Genomic DNA, 18,835 nt, shown 5'->3' with positions numbered 1-18,835 from the left:
GATAGTGCAGTTATAACCAAACACAACAGTAAAAAGCGCTCCGACAATTGGTGTTATATAGCAAGGGGCTACAAAGAGGTTTAAGTGTATATCATGTCTTCTACGCATTCCCATGAAATGGAAAAATTAACAGGCCTTTCTCAAGTTCATCAACCCCGTAAAGCGTCTTCAGCTCCGAGGAAGAGAACTCGCCTCTCGCCTCTCGTTGATGTGATTGCTACACGGCGAATCTGCATATCGACGACTGACTCGCTGTCTGAAATGAACTGTACATTCATCGTGAGTATTGTCGGGGCCTCGGAGGCAATATAACACACATACATCTTCATCCTTGAACACAAATCGCCCTGAAAGTGGCATAAATAATTGTATAACGAGACTTCCCATGACCCGACAGTCCCGTTATTGAGGGCAGGCAGTCGCGTGGATTTGATGAGAGGATAAAATGACAATGAATACTAATCACATCGAGTCTGTTAGGTAACAAGAAATTTTCATCTTCACAGCAGATCGTTACAGAAATCATCGGACAAATAATTATAATGATGTGTTCAATTACACAAATATGGTGTGTTACGTCCATTGTTTCGGCTGGTCGGTTTACTTTGATTTCGCCCGTCTGTACACATGACGAGGTTGGCTGATTAGATGACAGAGTTGCGTCCCTTGGGCACGCCAGAAAGCTATGATTGTGGGTTCGAATCCCGGTTCGCCCTAATTATGTTTTTAGGTTTGTCAGCACCATACCCGTGCTCGTGGGTTTCACCGAAGTGGTAAACGTCTGAGACCTGTATCACTTCGGGCTTTCCTCCCACATTAAGCTGACACGCCGTGATGTAACTGGAATAATGTTAAAAGCGGCGTTAAACCCAACTCACTCACTCACTGATTAGATGAAGATGAGAGGGGATTAATCTTTGGTTCAGGGTTCGAACTGTTGTGTAACGGAGGTATGCTCCCAAAATAACTTAATGCTAAATTCACTACAGTCTAAAACAACAAAGTTCCTGTTCCCTTTATTCGGAAGTCGACTAGTCTTACAACATAGAAAAACACTGAATAATTAAAATCGAATGGGTTTTTTCATGAGTCAGAAGACTTTGATATTAACACATAACAAAGCATACATGTACATGTATTATTATTTAACCCTGTTAGCACTAACGTTTTAAAATGATCTTCAATTTCAAAATGTGTACACTATGAGTGAGTGAGTGAGTAAGTGAGTTTGGTTTTACGCCGCTTTTAGCAATATCACGGCGGGGGACACCAGAAATGGGCTTCACACATTGTACCCATTTTACACTATGAAAAGGGCAAGCGAGTGAGTATGGGTTTACGCCGCAATTATCTAGTAATATTACGGCGGGGGCAAGCTAGCCCACCGTGCGTGCGTGCGTGCGTGCGTGCGTGCGTACTCCCCTCCTCTAAAATGCTGTGTTTACGCTCGTATACTTAACCTTAACGTGCAGATAACGATACCATAGGTGTTCCATCACTTTCATAAGCAGGGATGCAGAGAGCTGACAGCACGAAACTGGTGGCACGCTGGTAATTACGTTGGAGACACGATCAAGTTGAGAAAGGGCGTTGTTTGTACTGTTTGAGATTTTGAACGTAAAAATAACCTGTGAATCCGCTTTTTACAGTCGCTGACACAATAACCAGCAGAATAAAAACGCATTCCGGCGGCTGTACCAAATACAAATACGTTTAGACCCGTGAAGATTCCGGGGTAGAATAGGGCTTCAGCAACCCATGCTTGCCGTAAAAGGTGACTATGCTTGTCGTAAAAGGCGACTAACGGGATCGGGTGGTCAGGCTCGCTGACTTGGTTGATGCATGTCATCGATCCCAATTGCGTGGATCGATGCTCATGATATCAATCACTGGATTGTCTGGTCCATACTCGATTATATACAGACCGCCGTCATATAGCTGGAATATTGCCGAGTGCGGCGTTATACAACAAACCAACCAACCAACCAACAAATACGTTTATGATGGCTTTAAGAGCACCACAGTAGCAGGAACGGTTTGGAGAAACAAGTGATGCCACTTCCTCCGCTATCTGACAAAAGTAGCAATGTTGTACAATCAGTGTTCAGATTCTGAGGTGGGGTAACCCAGCGATTAAAGCTTTCCATCGTCACGCCGAAGACCTGGGTTAGATTGCCCACATGAGTACATTTTGTGAAACCCATTTCCGGTGTCCCCTGCCGTGATATTGCTTGAATATTCCTAAAAGAGGCGTAAATAAATACTCACGCACTGAGATTTCGGGGGGTGCAAGTCACGCTATATTATACTTCTCAAAAGAAGTTAAGAACACCCGATTCTTTCACATTAAAGTTTTGACATGACATATTAACCATAGTAATATAAAAGGGTGTTCTTAACTTCTTTTGAGTAGTATAAAATCTTTATTGTGCACTTGCTATGTAGTGTATCACTTGGGTTAAGTTTAGGGTTAGCCGAGGGTAATGTTAGGGTTGGCCTTAAGTTAGGGTTAGGGTAGCTGATTAAGGTGATTGAAGAACAAATGTTCCTCCCCAACGTGTACAGAAGACAAATGGCTGCCAGAATGTCTTTTTTCCCGGTCATTGCTGACACTCTGTGGTTCGGTTTAGTTTTTCACACAATCATATTGTATATCATGACATACAGTATATCATGTACATCGAACAATATTCTTTTTTAATAAAACATGAGGACAAGCTATTTTCTTCCATGTTTAGTTTTTTAAACCCCTCCCCTGTATGGGGGTATAAAGTGTGAAACCTCAATCCGGTTGTGACTCCGCCGTGATATTGCTTTAATAGTGATGAAAGCAGCGTAAAATTCAACTCAATCAACCGTTTTAGCCTGGGGGAAATATTAAATCGTTAAACGTTTGTCACGTTTTGTTTGAGAAAAATCGATTCGATAAGGCAGACAGAAACTGAGTAAATAATGTTTAATATATTTGTATTTATGGAATATTTACTGTATGAAATATATTGTATCTACAAGTTTCTGATTTACAGACTGCCTCCGTGGTGTAGTGGTAGAGACATTACAAAATGGTACTTGTTGTTACCCTGTCTGGAGCTCGGCATGAAGGGCTCAAACAAGGACTGGTCGGCAGTATACTGTGTCTGAATGGGGTATCCATGTTAAACTGCGGCATGGTATCTCTGTTGGCACTATAAAATCGGCATTAGTCTGGACAAGTACGTACGTGCAATAATCTTGAAAGCAACGTTGAACCCCATTTCACCGCTGATTTACAATGGCCAAGGTGCATGGGGTCTGCTCCAAAATCGACTAAAAGGATTACGAAGGTTGTCTCACATCTCGCTTATCTTCTCTAACTCCCGAAATGTCACTTTTAATATGTTATACATTGATAGTTCGTCAAATAAGGCGAACGTTCCAATAATGCTCTGCTATTTTCTTAAAAATGTTTTTATATTCTTTTCAACACACTTGCAGTGTACGTCTGCGGCAGGATCTATTTCTGAAATATAACAGAATTATATCAATATATTTTAGGGCCGAATGTCTTGAGGGACATTCTGGGAACTGCCGAGAATTCTATTTCCCCTCCAGTTCTAATTATGACCACATTAACGTTGAGGTTTATCGTCAGACTGATGTAATAAAATTGTTGTTCGGAATTACGCCGACAACAGTACATCACACTTGTAAAATGGAAACACAGAAAAATGTTGTGTATTATCAAGATTATTTCACAATTTTTAAAACTGCGGTAAAAACTGTCATAAACTAAGCTGTTTTGAAATGAATGCAGATATATTATTCAATAAAAATAGAAACGTGTTACAGAGAAGTTTAGCAGCCCAGGAATCAATAACGTTCTCGACTCGGAAACGCTAGCTTTTTTTGTTACTGTGGCGTCAGAATGTTTGTTTCCTCAGTTCGGGCGACTTTCACACGCTATTAATGTTCAGAGTAATCAGCAAGATAGCTGTTTTAATCTGAGCTTCGGGTCAACCTGTCGTGGGATTATAAACAAAAAAATGAATGAAGCGGACATAATATATTACTGATTATTTAGATTATTTATTTTTATTAGTTGTTTTTTTTATTCGATTGTCATATTTAAATAGCAAACAAAATTTAATGATACAGAAATTTTATAAATTTTGTTTGGACACAACTTTACATTTGCTTTGTAAAGGGAGGCAATTATTTAAAAAATTCTTTATTTGGAACGGCAAGTTTCTTCAGCTTAACTTGGAATAGCGTCACTGTAAGCGAAACTCTCATCTCACTCTGCTAGGTCTCCACCGGGCTGTTTTTAATATTGCGCATGCTTATACACGAAAGACTGTTGTAGCATAGTTGTGTTTCATTGTGAAACACAAAACATCTCTGACAACATAATTTGCAATCAATTGAACTACAGGAACGAACAAAAATGGCATCCAAAGAATTATTTCAGTGTCGTGAAAAAGACAAACGTTATGGCAATTGACTTAATAAAAAACTCATTTCAGATGTAAATTTTATTGTTTATTCATTACAATTCTAGTACGTATTTCAGTGCAAAAATATACGAGAGAAAAGGGTTTTTTTTCATTGTAAGTTGTCTTGAATCACATTCAACCGGCTTGAAACGGAATACCGATTTGGTTGTGTTGGCGTGATCTCACTCCATTTTGTGCCATAGCTCTTTTATCGACATCTTTAAGATCCCGCCTTGAAAGAGTCCATCTCACATAAACCAGATATTTTATTAAAAGAATTGACTTTATTATTGTTTCCATTTATGGAGGTATAAACTAAAAAAAACGGTGTGAAAACTGTAAATCCGCGAAGCTGTCTTTTCCTTGTTGATAAGGCAGATTTTACGCCCGCCTTTTGTAATCTATCAATTCAGAAAATTCATCTCGGTTGAGTGAGTGAGTAAGGTTTTACGCCGCTTTTAGCAATATTCCAGCAACATCACGGCGGGGGACACCAGAAATGGACTTCACACATTGTACCCATGTCGGGAATCGAACCCTGGTCTTCGGCGTGACGAGCGAACGCTTTAACCACTAGGCTACCCGACCGCCCTCATCTCGGCTGAACCACTCGAATACTTTTGCAGTATACCCGGTGTATGTTAGCTCCAATACAGTATTCAGTCGGGTGTGCGTGTCCCACGAGCTGGCAGCCTGCTGTTCTGGTATAAAGTTGCAAAGGGACCTGTTTCTCGGACGTCAATGTGTATCTTAAAATACTGCACGTCAGTCATTTTTATACCCGGTGTAGGATCCAGATATGCTTGACAACTGACGTTGAATTAAAGGGCCGAGTTCAATGTGTGCCCTCGTGTGTGTTGATACTCTTGGTTGAAAATATCAAAGAGTTCCTAAGAGGCTAATTTCTAATGTAAACTTGTGCCCGAGAAACGTTTTTATGCAGCCTAATCGTTGGAGTAGGAGGTCCTTTGAAAATAAAGGAAAGCCGAGAATTTTGCAAATGGATCTCAAGCCACGGTGTAGATCCACTTAAATTCACAAATCAGGCGTAACCGGGCCAAAATAACATATAAGCCGACTGGTCATACAACCATTACAACGTCACAGTCATGTTCACAAGTATTGTTGCACTATCCGACAAACACGTCCTGCGTGAGTGAGTGAGTGAGTTGGGTTTAACACCGCTTTTAACAGTATTCCAGTTATATAGCTGCGTGTCAGCTTAATGTGGGAGGAAAGCCCTAAGTGATGCAGATCTCAGACGTTTACCACTTCGGTGAAACCCACAAGCACGGGTATGGTGCTGACAAACCTAGAAACATAATTAGGGCGAACCGGGATTAGAACCACAATCATAGTTTTCTGGCGTGCCCAAGGGACGCAACTCTGCACAACGAATTGCGGCGCCTTAGAGGACTGGGCCACCCGTGCCCCACCAGAAACCTATGATTGTCGGTTCGTCCCAATTATGTTTCTAAGTTTGTCAACACCATACGGTGCTTGTGGGTTTCACCAAAGTGGTTTAACATCTGAGACCTGCATCACTTCAGACTTTCCTCCCACATTAAGCTTATATACGTAGTATAACTGGAATATTGTTAAAAGCGTCGTTAAAAACCCAACTACCTCTTTCACTCACTCACTCAGTTCCCATATCGGGTTCTATTCACTTACATAACAAATGAACTTTTTAATTTATTTGTTGAAAAAATCTGTCATTTTCTTGTCTCCAGATCTGGATTTCTTCTTCGTCCCATCATCCATTGCTGAAGATTTCCGTTTCTTTGCAGGACTTGAAGTGCTTTTCTCTTTCGTGGCCATTTCCTTCCTCTTGGCATACGCAGCCGCCATTTTCTTGATGTTGGCTTTGCGGACGTTGTCGTGGTCCACTATAGGCTTGGGGTAGTCTTTGCCTATGACACAGCCTGCTGCCTTCTGCACTGACTGGGGAGACTTCCACGGCTCATAGATGTACTGTGCCGGGAACTTCTTCAGCTGTGGCAGGTACTTCCTGTTCAGGGAATGATGGTAAATTTCTTATCTTGTGATTTCTGTACACAAAACATTTAAAATAAATATCACTGAAATCATTTAAGCTGAACAAAATATATGAAAACTCTTTTTACGGTTTTCGTATGCAAAAGTCTTTCAAAGCATATATTTGCAAAAGATGGTTTCTAAATCAACGGTAATGAACTAATGTCTACAACACCTACTATAAGAAATGATAAGGTCCAAGCTCCACTTATCAATTGTAGTGCCGAGACTGTTTCAACATCTAACATTGCTTGACCCTTTAAAGGTCAGGAGCTTATGAACAACAAAGTGTCACAAACGACATCGAGCATTTCTGATGTTGAATTTATCTCATCTGCCAATTTTAGCAAATATTCCAGCCATAACACAGATAAGGATACTGAGAATGACCTTCACACACTGCATCCAAGTGGGGAATCAAACCCAGATCTTCAAATTTCATGTGTAAAAATTTAACCACAAGGCTACCCCACAACCACACTTCACGAGTCATGTCTACCTGATGTAGTCACCATTCTTGTCTGTCTTCTTGCCAAAGGCAATGGGGCTGTAGACTCGGAAATACTGATGGAAGAATGCACTGGCAGACAGCCACATCCAGTTCCCTGCGTTCAGGCTCCAGTCAGCATCCAGTAGCAGCTCCTCAAACACCTACATAACAATGAGAACAACTGCTGACAAGGAGGGAGTTGGGTTCACACACATCCAGTTCCCTGCGTTCAGGCTCCAGTCAGCATCCAGTAGCAGCTCCTCAAACACCTACACAACAATGAGAACAAGTTGGGTTACCTTCTGTCCCTCCTCCCAGCTGATCCACAAGTCACCGCGAGTCAGGAAACAAGCGACCGCATGCCGTGCAAGATGATGGATCCATCCTTCCTGTCTCAACTGGGTCATGATGGCATCTATGAATGGGTAGCCGGTCCGAGCCTGCGGTGTAGCGAACATATGTTATTGTTATTACATTATATATGTTACGTTTTTTATGTTTGCATACACAAATGGGGAAATGTTTGCACTCAAAGATGAGATATCTTAACAAATCATGTAAATACCGTCTAATTACAGTCTGATTAACCTGTTTCATTCTCTCTAATTTACCACCCCCACCTCTGCAAATGACCTGATACAGAGCCCCGCTATTTCCCTTACTGAACTGTATCCAGACCCACCCCCACCCAGCTGACCTGTTCCCTTCCAATCCACCCCACCCCAACTGGCCTGTTACCTTCCCCTCTATCCCCACCCCGACTGACATGTTCCCTTCCTCTCCACCCCCACCCCAACAGACCTGTTACCTTCCCCTCTACCCCCACCCAAACAGACCTGTTCCCTTCCCCTCCATCCCCACCCAAACAGACCTGTTCCCTTACCCTCCACCCCCACCCCGACTGGCCTGTTCCCTTCCTCTCCACCCCCACCCCAACTGGCCTGTTACCTTCCCCTCTACCCCCACCCCAACTGGCCTGTTCCCTTCCCCTCCACCCCCACCCAAACAGACCTGTTCCCTTACCCTCTACCCCCACCCCGACTGACATGTTCCCTTCCTCTCCACCCCCACCCCAACTGCCCTGTTCCCTTCCTCTCCACCCCCACCCCAACTGGCCTGTTACCTTCCCCTCTACCCCCACCCCGACTGACATGTTCCCTTCCTCTCCACCCCCACCCCAACTGGCCTGTTACCTTCCCCTCTATCCCCACCCCGACTGACATGTTCCCTTCCCCTCCACCCCCACCCCAACTGGCCTGTTACCTTCCCCTCTATCCCCACCCCGACTGACATGTTCCCTTCCTCTCCACCCCCACCCCAACTGGCCTGTTACCTTCCCCTCTATCCCCACCCCGACTGACATGTTCCCTTCCCCTCCACCCCCACCCCAACTGGCCTGTTACCTTCCCCTCTACCCCCACCCCGACTGACATGTTCCCTTCCTCTCCACCCCCACCCCAACTGGCCTGTTACCTTCCCCTCTACCCCCGTCCCGACTGACATGTTCCCTTCCCCTCCACCCCCACCCCAACTGGCCTGTTACCTTCCCCTCTACCCCCACCCCGACTGACATGTTCCCTTCCTCTCCACCCCAACTGGCCTGTTACCTTCCCCTCTACCCCCGTCCCGACTGACATGTTCCCTTCCTCTCCACCCCCACCCCAACTGGCCTGTTACCTTCCCCTCTACCCCCACCCCGACTGACATGTTCCCTTCCCCTCCATCCCCACCCCAACAGACCTGTTACCTTACCCTCCACCCCCACCCCAACTGGCCTGTTACCTTCCCCTCTACCCCCACCCCGACTGACATGTTCCCTTCCCTTCCACCCCCACCCCAACAGACCTGTTACCTTCCCCTCCACCTCTACCCTGACTGACATGTTCCCTTCCTCTCCACCCCCACCCCAACAGACCTGTTACCTTCCCCTCCACCTCTACCCTGACTGACATGTTCCCTTCCCTTCCACCCCCACCCCAACTGGCCTGTTACCTTCCCCTCCACCTCCACCCCGACTGGCCTGTTCCCTTCCACACCTACCCCGACTGACCTGTTCCCCTCCACCCCCACCCCGACGGACCTGTTCCCTTCCCCCCTCTACTACACCCCCCGCCCCCCGCGACTGACCTGTTCCCCTCCACCACCAGCCAGACTGGCCTGTTCCCTTCCCCTCCACCCCACCCAGACTGACCTGTGTCCATGCCTCCAGCAGCTCCTTGTTGTTCTCCCAGGGCACCTGTGTGCAGACTGAGTTGCCCTCCATACGGTCAAAGTTTGATGTCCCTGACCCCACAGTGTAGAAGAACTCCCGCCACAACAACTGCCCATGCAGGGACACTGGGGGTTGGGTGTGCTTCTGTAACACAAATACATCTATTGATGCAGTCCTCATCTGGGGTGACACTCTCACGAACAAACAACCATTAATACACAATGCCATTTAGAAAGTGGTTAAATGTAACAAATGTTATATTTGGGATAACACCTTCTTAGTAAAGTACAGATTCTTGTACTTTTTTGGGTTGAGTCCCGTCCGGGATTCGAACCCAAACCTGCCAGTGTGAGGCACCTAATCGCCAGCACACAAAGTCAGCGATCTAACCAACTCAGCCACCGAGGCTTCTAGATCACATACTTTGAGTACCCCCCTGACAAGTGTAAATTGGCACGGCTCCCATGGCCGAAAGCTATGAATACACAATGCCATTTAGAAAGTGGTCAAATGTAACAAATGTTATATTTGGGATAACACTTTCTTAGTAAAGTACAGTATTCATAGCTTTCGGCCATGGGAGCCGTGCCAATTTACACTTGTCAGAGGGGTACTCAAAGTACGTGATCTAGACTACCAGTTGTCGGCCTTTCATTTTTGTGGAAGCCTCGGTGGCTGAGTGGGTTAGATCGCTGACTTTGTGTGCTGGCGATAAGGTGCCTCACCCTGGCAGGTGTGGGTTCGAATCCCGGACCGGACTCAACCCAAAAAAGTACACGAATCTGTACTTTACTAAGAAAGTGTTATCCCAAACAAACAAACAAGCAAACAAACAAACACACCACTGTCACCTTACAGTAACAACAAGTCATACAATATGTACAACAAGCATGGAATACATCTCACAGAATATCTACAGCAAAATCACAATATGCCTCTCTTTTTAAAGAATAAAGAAGTCAAAATGTCTTCATCTGTTTCCATCTGCATCTGCTATGAAGGGTTATATGGATCTACCTGTACTGTATATTTGCCATCAACAATGCTTCACGACTTCAAGGCCAGTGTGAGGTGTTATCACTATTTATAACCAACCAACCAATCAAGTGACCGCCTGGTCCCAGTGAGTGCTGACCATTGAAAGTTCGGACAATATCGGCAATATATATCCGCCATACCCTTGCATCCATCTTCTCTACACACTGCTTCAATATCAGGCAATGGCAAGGTTTGGTTGGTTGGTTGGTTGTTTTACGCCTCACTCAGCAATATTCCAGCTATATAACAGTGGTCTGTAAATAATCGAGTCTGGACCAGACAATCCAGTGATTGATATCATGAGCATCGATCCACGCAATTGGGATCGAAAGGGATTGTACAAAGTTAATGCATGAATGACTTCCGTGAGTGATACATGGCCTCAACTCGGGGTTAGTACAGAGATGTTCTAAAAAAAATTCAATGCCTTTTCAAGGTTTTTTCAAGGCACACTTACTCCAATTCAAGGCACATAAATAATGCAAACAACATGTTAACATTCAGTGCTATTACTAAATAAAAAGGGAAATAACTCGTCCCTGATTGCAATCCCAGTCATTCAGTAGAGCGTTGTAATTCAAGCAATCAACATTTTGTGTCCAACAAAACTCACAGTGGACATTATTTGTATCCATTTTTAATTTTGATGTGCATCCGATGACACCCTTATGCTGTGTGACACACAACACAGACAACAACCTCTATGGTCTTTCATGTTGTTCTTCGACTACCTCCAAGTCCTGGTGGATCGAGCGTCGGCTGAGAGAGATTTCATCTCCTGCCCTCGGCAGACCAAAAGATGGTACTTGTTGTTTCCCTGCCTGGTGCTCAGCATTATTAAAGGACAAAACAAGCACAGGTTGGCTTGGAGTCACTGTGTCCGAACTTCGGCATGGTACCTCAGTAGGCTAGCAGTATAACACCAACATTTTCTGGACTTGTACAAGTAGCCCCATGCACACATGCATGCTCATCACTATAATCATAATAATCATGACTCCAACTTTAAACCCCATTTCTCCTTACCTTAAGGTTGTTTTTCTGGTTAACCATCCAGCATGTGCACGTGATGAGGTTATAACCTAACACAACCCTAGGACAGTAAATTCAACAGCACCCTCCTAACCTACACATACAGCTCTTATAACATGATATCTCAGCTTATTCCACCTCTACATGCACCCTCACCTTGTTGACTCGGTAGACCTCAAGTAACCGGAAGTAAAATGTGCGAGCAGAGAGGCAGCCGAACTTGAGGTAAGGGGAGAGAACTGTGGTGCTGGGCTGAAGACTGTTAGGCTCCGTCTTAGGTTTCTCAAAGCTACAGATCCAATTCTGAAATAAAACCAAATGGCTGCAAAATCATGATAATATGTAAAGAGCAATGATAACATCCGCAGACATTCAAATAACGCACTTCCTTCCTCCTTGCCTCCATGGTACCTTGCTGTTGGCAAAAAAAATGTTAAAAAAAATAATCTGTATGTGGGTACATTTCCAAAAATTCTTTTGTACTGGGCCCCTGTTACTTAAAGGGTTCATAGCGCTAAATCTACATCTTCCTGAGGCAAGTGAGTTAACTGACTATAAAAGTCCAGTTTCCACCCTTGCCGAACTAGGCTGGTATTATGGAGTTACATTTTGCCTGGGCTAAAGAGTCTATGCATAGTCCAATCAAAATCGTGCACCGAAATCGAAATCTGGTTTGTAAAATGTCGTGCAGATTTCTGTCGATTGCAGGATTTGCAAAGCATGTGCATTGCCAACTCGTTGTCAACAGATATTTTCCAAGTCTTTTCAGGTTTTTTAATCAAGGTGCTCACGTGATTTGATGCACTTCACCCCGTTTTATCACAATAAAGATCTTGATTATCAATCAGATCGTTTTGACTGGGCGCCACCATTTTGTGTGAAACAAATGCAAGTGATACGAGAGGTGGAATCTGATTGGTCCATAAGAGAGGCTTAGAAGGAACATAACTCATAATAACCACTGGTGGCGCTACGGTCGAGCCCAGGAATTCAAGCCTAGTTCGGCAAGGGTGGAAACTGGACTTTTATAGTCAGTTAACTCTCTTGCCTCGGGAAGATGTAAATCTATGACTCTATATTAGAGTGGTGGCGTTACGATGGTTTTAGCACTTAGATGTCTTTGTGGGTGTGGACATGAACTCTAAGATAAGATGTACATGTTGTATCGTATTTGCAGTCAAACAAATTATTTCAGTCTGCCGTTCAACCAGTTTTCAGTATTGTTCCGACTCTTCCTAGTAAAAACACTTTTCTTGCCAATGTAAAAAGATGCAAGTTTGGTCTATTGGTCCTTGTATAAATTAAAGGACTCTATTAAAACATTTTTGAAGCTGAACAAACTAAATTATCTGCATTACGTTTTCAATGCTAAATTTCAGAAATATTCAGAGGAATTGTCCTGCAATTAAGCCTCACTGAAACAGTGAGTGAGTGAATGTTGTTTTAACCCAACAGCAATATTCCAGCTATATCATGACAACAGACGAAAGAGTGGTTGATATTGTAAGCAATGATCTATGCTATCAAGGCACCACGACATGCAGTCAGCCTCGTCACAAGCCTACACCCAAGCCATCTAAATTGTCTCAGATCTAAACGTTCCTAACATGTCTAAACGTTCCTAACATGCCAAACTTCAAATGCCAAACAAACAATATCATGATCCTGTATACCCTGGTTGCCTTTCTAAACATATTTGGGGCGGTGGGGTAGCCTAGTGGTTAAAGCGGTCGTTCGTCACGCTGAAGACCCTGGTTCGATTCCCGACATTGGTACAATGTGCGAAGCCAACTTTTGGTGGAATATTGCTAAAAGCAGCATAAAACATACTCACTCTAAACATATTTCCATGGATTATTGGGAGTATGAATGCAAAAGGCGCAACTCAATGATTCCAACACTTCCACACAATTCAAAATCAACCTCAAAGTTCTGACATGACACTGCTGTGATGCCTACTTACTGTTTTCTTGAGATACCTCTCCATGCGGGTGAGTGCCTCCGTCTCCCCTCCAGGGTACAGGTTGGGACCCAGCTCGTCCACACACTTGTCCAGGTCCTCCAGCGCCGGAACACTGTACTTCTCTGTGTCATCTGCTTGAGGGGTCCGACAGTCTGAAGTGAGTGAGTGAGTTTGGTTTTTCCCCCATTTTAGCAATATTCCAGCACAACCACAAGGCTACCCCACCGCCCCCTGACAGTCTCAACACAGCAAGGCAGCTGGGTGTAATGCTACTTGAATAGTAGTTCAGTTATACCACTCGTCACTACTCATACTGAGGTTAAAATAAGCCAAACCTCCTCCCACGGTAGACATACAGTAGCTGCAAGTAAAATGTGCGAGCACAGAGACAGCCGAACTTGAGGTAAGGGGAGAGAACTATGGTGCTAGGCTGAAGAGTACGTGGCTCTGTCGTAGACTTCTGAAGGCTACAGATCCAGTTCACAACAATATCTGAGGGAAATGTCTCATGCAATAGCTGTTAAACTTGAGTGAGTGAGTGAGTGAGTGAGTGAGTGAGTGAGTGAGTGAGTGAGTGAGTGAGTGAGCATGGTTTTATGCTGCTCTTAGCAATATTCCAGCAATATGACGGCGGGGGACACCAGAAATGGGCTTCACACATTGTCCCCATGTCGGGAATCGAACCCGGGTCTTCGGTGTGATGAGCGAACGCTTTAACCACTAGGCTACCCGAGCGCCTTGTTAAACTTTAGACCATTGCTATACATCAACATCTAAATATATCCTGACATGTTAGAGAGTGGCCACAGTGAGCTGACCTCCAGCCTGATCTCTCCATTATGTAGCCTACGCCTCTAAATACCCTCTACTGAGGTCATTGGGTAAGATGGGGCTGTTCTATATATAACAATTGTTACAATTAAAACGCAAAGGTTAACCCAGAAATCAGTTCGAACAGAACTAAATTGTGAAATCAGTAAATTACCACACAAGATCAATAATCACTAATAATAGACAAAAATACAGTTTTAGATTTCCAATCCATGTCATGTCAGAACGACCTTTCGCGAACTTTGACCAACCACTGAAATGACTAACAAGAAGCTGACATTAGCCAATTACAAAGCAGCTTTCTCGAGCTTTACGGCACTCGTTTCAACCTGGCAACTTCCATTTCAGACTACGCTTTAAAAATATGTTAACATAGTTCTCGATTAAAATTTTGAAAACTGAACAAACAAACATTCCGGAATGTCTAATATATGGTTGAGATTGTATGGCAGTGCTTTCAACGTACAGTGCAACGCCTCCTCTGTTCAAATGTTTATCCCACGGAAGCAAGAGATAGACGATAATTTTGACGGAATCAGTCGTACGGACTGTAACTGTCATTCAGAATACCCCGTGTTAACATTTTCGAGGTTACATGATTAGACAACATATTCCGGCTGTCACTTTCATGAACTGGTTAGCAACGCTTTGAATAGTTGGATGAAAGGTCGCTCTGACATGACCCGTAATAGGATGTCCTCAGATCTTTGTTTAGCGATAGGGGGAACTAAGGTCTGATTTTAATGAGATTGACTGGGTCCCCACAGATATATCTATTATCTAGGCCTGCTCACAGGCCAATATTTGACCCACAATCTGCAGCAAATGTTGGCACAAATTCCCAAATTGCAAAGAAATAATGTCCCAATATTCACATTGTCTTAGCAATATCTAATGGTATAGCTGGAAAGAAGTGTCTTGTATTTCACCAATAACAGAACCAATAAGGAGGTAGAGGTTTTAAAGTTAAATTACAATGTTAAAATACCTCTGAACTGATAAAACAAAGTACTTCTAAAAATTCTCTTTTCAAACAAAATAACCACTTTTTCACATTTTGACTACTAAGGGCAGTAAGTTTGCAATCCTAGATAAGTCTCTGGTCATGAATGAAGTTAAGGACAAATCCCTGATTACATGAATTAATTTACAAATAAATCTTACCTTTCATCTCCTCTTTGGTGAGAGTGTTTGCAGGTGATGGAGGCGCCCCCATCTGTGAGATCAATGTCTGAAGTCTTTGGTACGTGAGTGGGGGTGATCCACCATTTTTCTGTATTGTTCTGCCAAAGAAACAAAATGTAATCATGTGGTAATCACATCTTCCTTGTCAGAATTACCTCCCCTTGCCATAAACTGTTACACCGCCAATTTGTTTAATCAAGAAAAGAAGATTACTCATAGTTAAGTAATCTGTTCTAAATGTTCTGATGAAATAGTTTTATTTTTTAAAAGGGCAAGTAAAGCCACAAATTGATTGTGGTTTTGTTGCAGAAATAAATTTCGCTTTATACATTTAGGCAATATACAAGAGAGAAAAATTCATACTTTTGTAGAAAGTATTTAATGTCCAAATGAAAGTGCTGAAATCACTCGCTCTGTAATCAGCCTTGAAAAAACAACTATTTTGGGGCGTGACCTAAAGCTACTGGATGAGCGTCAGTAGGCTTAGGCAAAGATGCGCAACCAGACTTTGTCGAAACAGAACGTGGAGGAGCGGGAGACGAACGTTGACTGGTAACTGACAAACCAGGAGTGGTCACAGGAGGTTTGGTTGGATTGATTGCACTTAACTAAAATGCGAGATCGCTGATTGTTCCATCCTAGGTGTGGATTCAGAGGTATCGGAAATGGACTGTTTAGGTGTCACAGGAGGGACATCTTCCGTCAGGAAACCGTCAGAAACAATAACCTCTGCTACTGACGGTGCAGATATAGGGGAACCCGGAGGTGGTTCAACAACAATGTAGGAGGTAACAGACGCCTTAGTAGATTTCTTGTCAAACACGCTGTAAAGTGAGTGGGTATTGTTTTACGCCACTTACAGAGGGGTAAAACAATCCTCACTCACTTTATTGCTGGAATATCACGGCTGGAGACACTAGAAATGGGATTCACACATTGTACCATTGTGGGGAATCGAACCCAGGTCTTCAGCGTGATGAGCAAACACTCTAACCACTAGGCTACCCCACCACCCGAATACTATAAAGCCACCTGAAGTCAGCTCTTACAACAGCATGGAGTACTGGGGGCCGATTCAAGCCTGTAATAGCCACATGGTTCTTAGGGACCGACCACCATATATTCTTGCCTGGGATTTTATCAAAAATAGTATATTGTCCCCAAAAAATACTTCAGACTGTAGAAAAAATAAGAAATTGTCTGCCATTAAAAATACATTGCTGCAAGAAGGGTTTTTCTAAATAATATTTAGGCTCATAGACATAATTTATAAAACATCTGATGTTGCAGCTGGAGCTGAAAAAATATGTAGTTTCCTTACTGAATTTCTCCCCCCATCAACACCCCCTCCCCCGAATATAAAATGGTCAACCCCGTACGTAGTATCACAGATGAGTCTACATCTTACTTCTTGACATCAAATAGAGTGTGGGACACCTCTGTGACGACCTCCACTCCATGCTGGTGTGCGAGTTGTTGTACTTCTTCATCACGTGCCACGGCATAGGGTTCAGTGTCTACCTCAAACGTCAGTCGAGTTATCTCCCATTGTTTAAAGAGCCCTGGGAACACCTCTGTCGGACTGCCCTGGATGACAAACAGCCTGTCACAAAGAACATGAGGGGAAAGTCTTAGTTCTAAAAGTCCGCAATACTCACTCATGCCAACACCCTCTTAATTTTTCTGTTTATGGTTTGGTGAACAAGACAAGAGCCATCAACTAAAAATACAATAATTGAACTTCATTCAAAATATATCAATTCATGACTATCACAATCACTATGATTACAATCAATACAAATGTATGGTGCAGCCATTGCAAAGACCAAATAAAGAAATACTGGTTGATGTAAAGACAACATTCATTTCTCCCCAACTGACATCACAATATCATGTAAAAAAAATTACAATAAAACATATTCAAATGTACATTACTTTTAGTTCAACTCATCCAAACTAACTGTATGTAAAAAATATCAAGACAAAAATAAGATTGACCATCGGTGTTGATATGTTTTGAATAAAAGTTCCAGGTGCTTGTCAAATCAGAATTTAGGATATTCTTCAACAAATGGCACACCTTAACAGACCCACCAAGTAACAAGTACCACCATTCACTTGAATAGCAAATTCTTAAAAAAAAATGACGAGAGATTACAATACAATGAAAAGAACATTCTAAGAGTTACTTTCTCTATAAACGAAATCCTTTAAGACTTATTTGTTAAATTGTCTATAAATACATAGCAAGGGGCTCACAGAGAATCTCTCCATTTTCAGAAACTGAAGAAATCTAGACTTGCCAAAGTATTTTAGACAATGTATTCTGTCTTAATACCATTGTGTAGAAATGTAGATATCTCATTATAGGGTTTTTTTCATAAATTGTCAAACCAAAACCAATTCCCAGGGTTCATTAGTCTTAAAATGTCATGGTTGAATGGACCGCAGATACAAGACAAATAGTATAGTTGCTTTTGGTTTAAACAATCAATACCTTGAGTTGACTTTCTTCAGATTCTCATCTAGATTTTTTAAAGACTGAAGTAGAAACCGCCATCTGTTGATTCCAACTCGAGCATTTTTGGCAAACCATGGGTCAAGAACAAATATTGGCCATAATTCCTCTCCGTCTTTGACAGCAGCCAGGAGAGCTGGGTTGTCATGGATACGCAGACCTTTGCGGAACCAATGGATTGTTTTGTGGGACATAGCAGATATTACTCGATCAGTACCTGAAATGAGATCGCAAAACATGAAATGTGAGTCAGATACTATATCGGTACAACTAGATCGGTATGGTCTCTGAAGAAACTTTTATATTGTTATGAATTAGAATGTTGTTGTTTTTTATAAGTTCACAAGTTTTGCTGATTTAGTAAACTGAAGGATAAATTACGTTTTATAATGTCTACCTACAACCATACAACATTTTTTCGCCGGATCCATGGTTTTCATAAATTACCAAGCCACTGTATCTGATAGGCCTTGGGTTGTATCATATTTTTTAACCCCCACCCCCATTTTATGTTTTTAACATCCCCCCCCCCCCCCCCCCCCCCTAATGTAGCTTCTATTTGCCTATAACAATTATCCAGTTCCATGGCCGCCTCGCCACATACAAGCCGCTTATCTAAACTGGAGCACATTTGGCTGAATGAAAATGGTGAATGGGTACAGCGGTTTGATAATATAGATACGTTGCTATTTTTATAATTTACAACATATGCATGGAAGAGGACGACAGTAAATACAAATAACCTGACTTGTCACTCGAAGCTGAAAACAGAGCGTGGCTCTCGTTTGGTAAACAGCAGTGTCACAGAGTTACCTCCCCTACACCGCAACAGTGCCCGCAGTCCATTTAATAGTATGGGGGCCTTTGGGAGGGGAAGACGTAACTTTCTCGCTTGGTTATTTTGTTTTTTCATTTGGGGGACTGAGGTGGGGATTTTCATAAAAGATACCTGAATTGTTTTTGTTCTAGTCACATTATACCTCCGGAGGAGATTGGAAATTTTCTCACTATTCACTTCAACATAATAACTGTACAGACGTAGGTGATTTTAAAACAA

At 42.8% G+C, this 18,835-nt stretch overlaps 1 protein-coding gene across 4 annotated transcripts; it reads right to left on the bottom strand.

Annotated features, from left to right (window-relative positions):
* Positions 1-6,007: 6,007 nt before the first annotated feature.
* Positions 6,008-18,616, bottom strand: LOC124141081 (cryptochrome-1-like). 4 transcript variants are annotated; one of them, XM_048386682.1, is made up of 10 exons: positions 18,522-18,616; positions 17,758-17,995; positions 16,669-16,863; positions 15,240-15,358; positions 13,245-13,396; positions 11,438-11,584; positions 9,191-9,355; positions 7,299-7,439; positions 7,009-7,160; positions 6,008-6,483 (listed from the first exon to the last, which is right to left on the bottom strand). In XM_048386682.1, the coding sequence occupies exons 2-10, from the start codon at positions 17,970-17,972 to the stop codon at positions 6,168-6,170; spliced, it is 1,602 nt and encodes a 533-aa protein (XP_048242639.1). In that variant the 5' UTR covers positions 17,973-17,995; positions 18,522-18,616; the 3' UTR covers positions 6,008-6,167. The 4 variants fall into 4 exon arrangements, with proteins under 4 accessions (XP_048242639.1, XP_048242641.1, XP_048242640.1 ...); XM_048386684.1 differs by having other exon boundaries at positions 18,527-18,598; XM_048386683.1 differs by having other exon boundaries at positions 17,758-17,999; positions 18,533-18,586.
* Positions 18,617-18,835: the final 219 nt, after the last annotated feature.

The sequence above is a fragment of the Haliotis rufescens genome, unplaced genomic scaffold (assembly GCF_023055435.1).
Source record: "Haliotis rufescens isolate VD_foot unplaced genomic scaffold, xgHalRufe1.0.p SCAF_6, whole genome shotgun sequence".
NCBI lineage: Eukaryota > Metazoa > Mollusca > Gastropoda > Lepetellida > Haliotidae > Haliotis > Haliotis rufescens.
The sequence above is the reverse complement of the archived record's forward strand: the minus strand, read 5'-3'. Positions and strand labels throughout refer to the sequence as shown.

Excerpts from the sequence above, each read along its gene's own strand:
- LOC124141081 (XM_046508976.2), bottom strand. Across the intron at positions 9,356-11,437 it reads AGGTCTACCGAGTCAACAAG|AAGCACACCCAACCCCCAGT; the intron begins GTGAGGGTGCAT and ends TTTGTGTTACAG. Across the intron at positions 7,161-7,298 it reads GCTGGGAGGAGGGACAGAAG|GTGTTTGAGGAGCTGCTACT; the intron begins GTAACCCAACTT and ends ATTGTTATGTAG.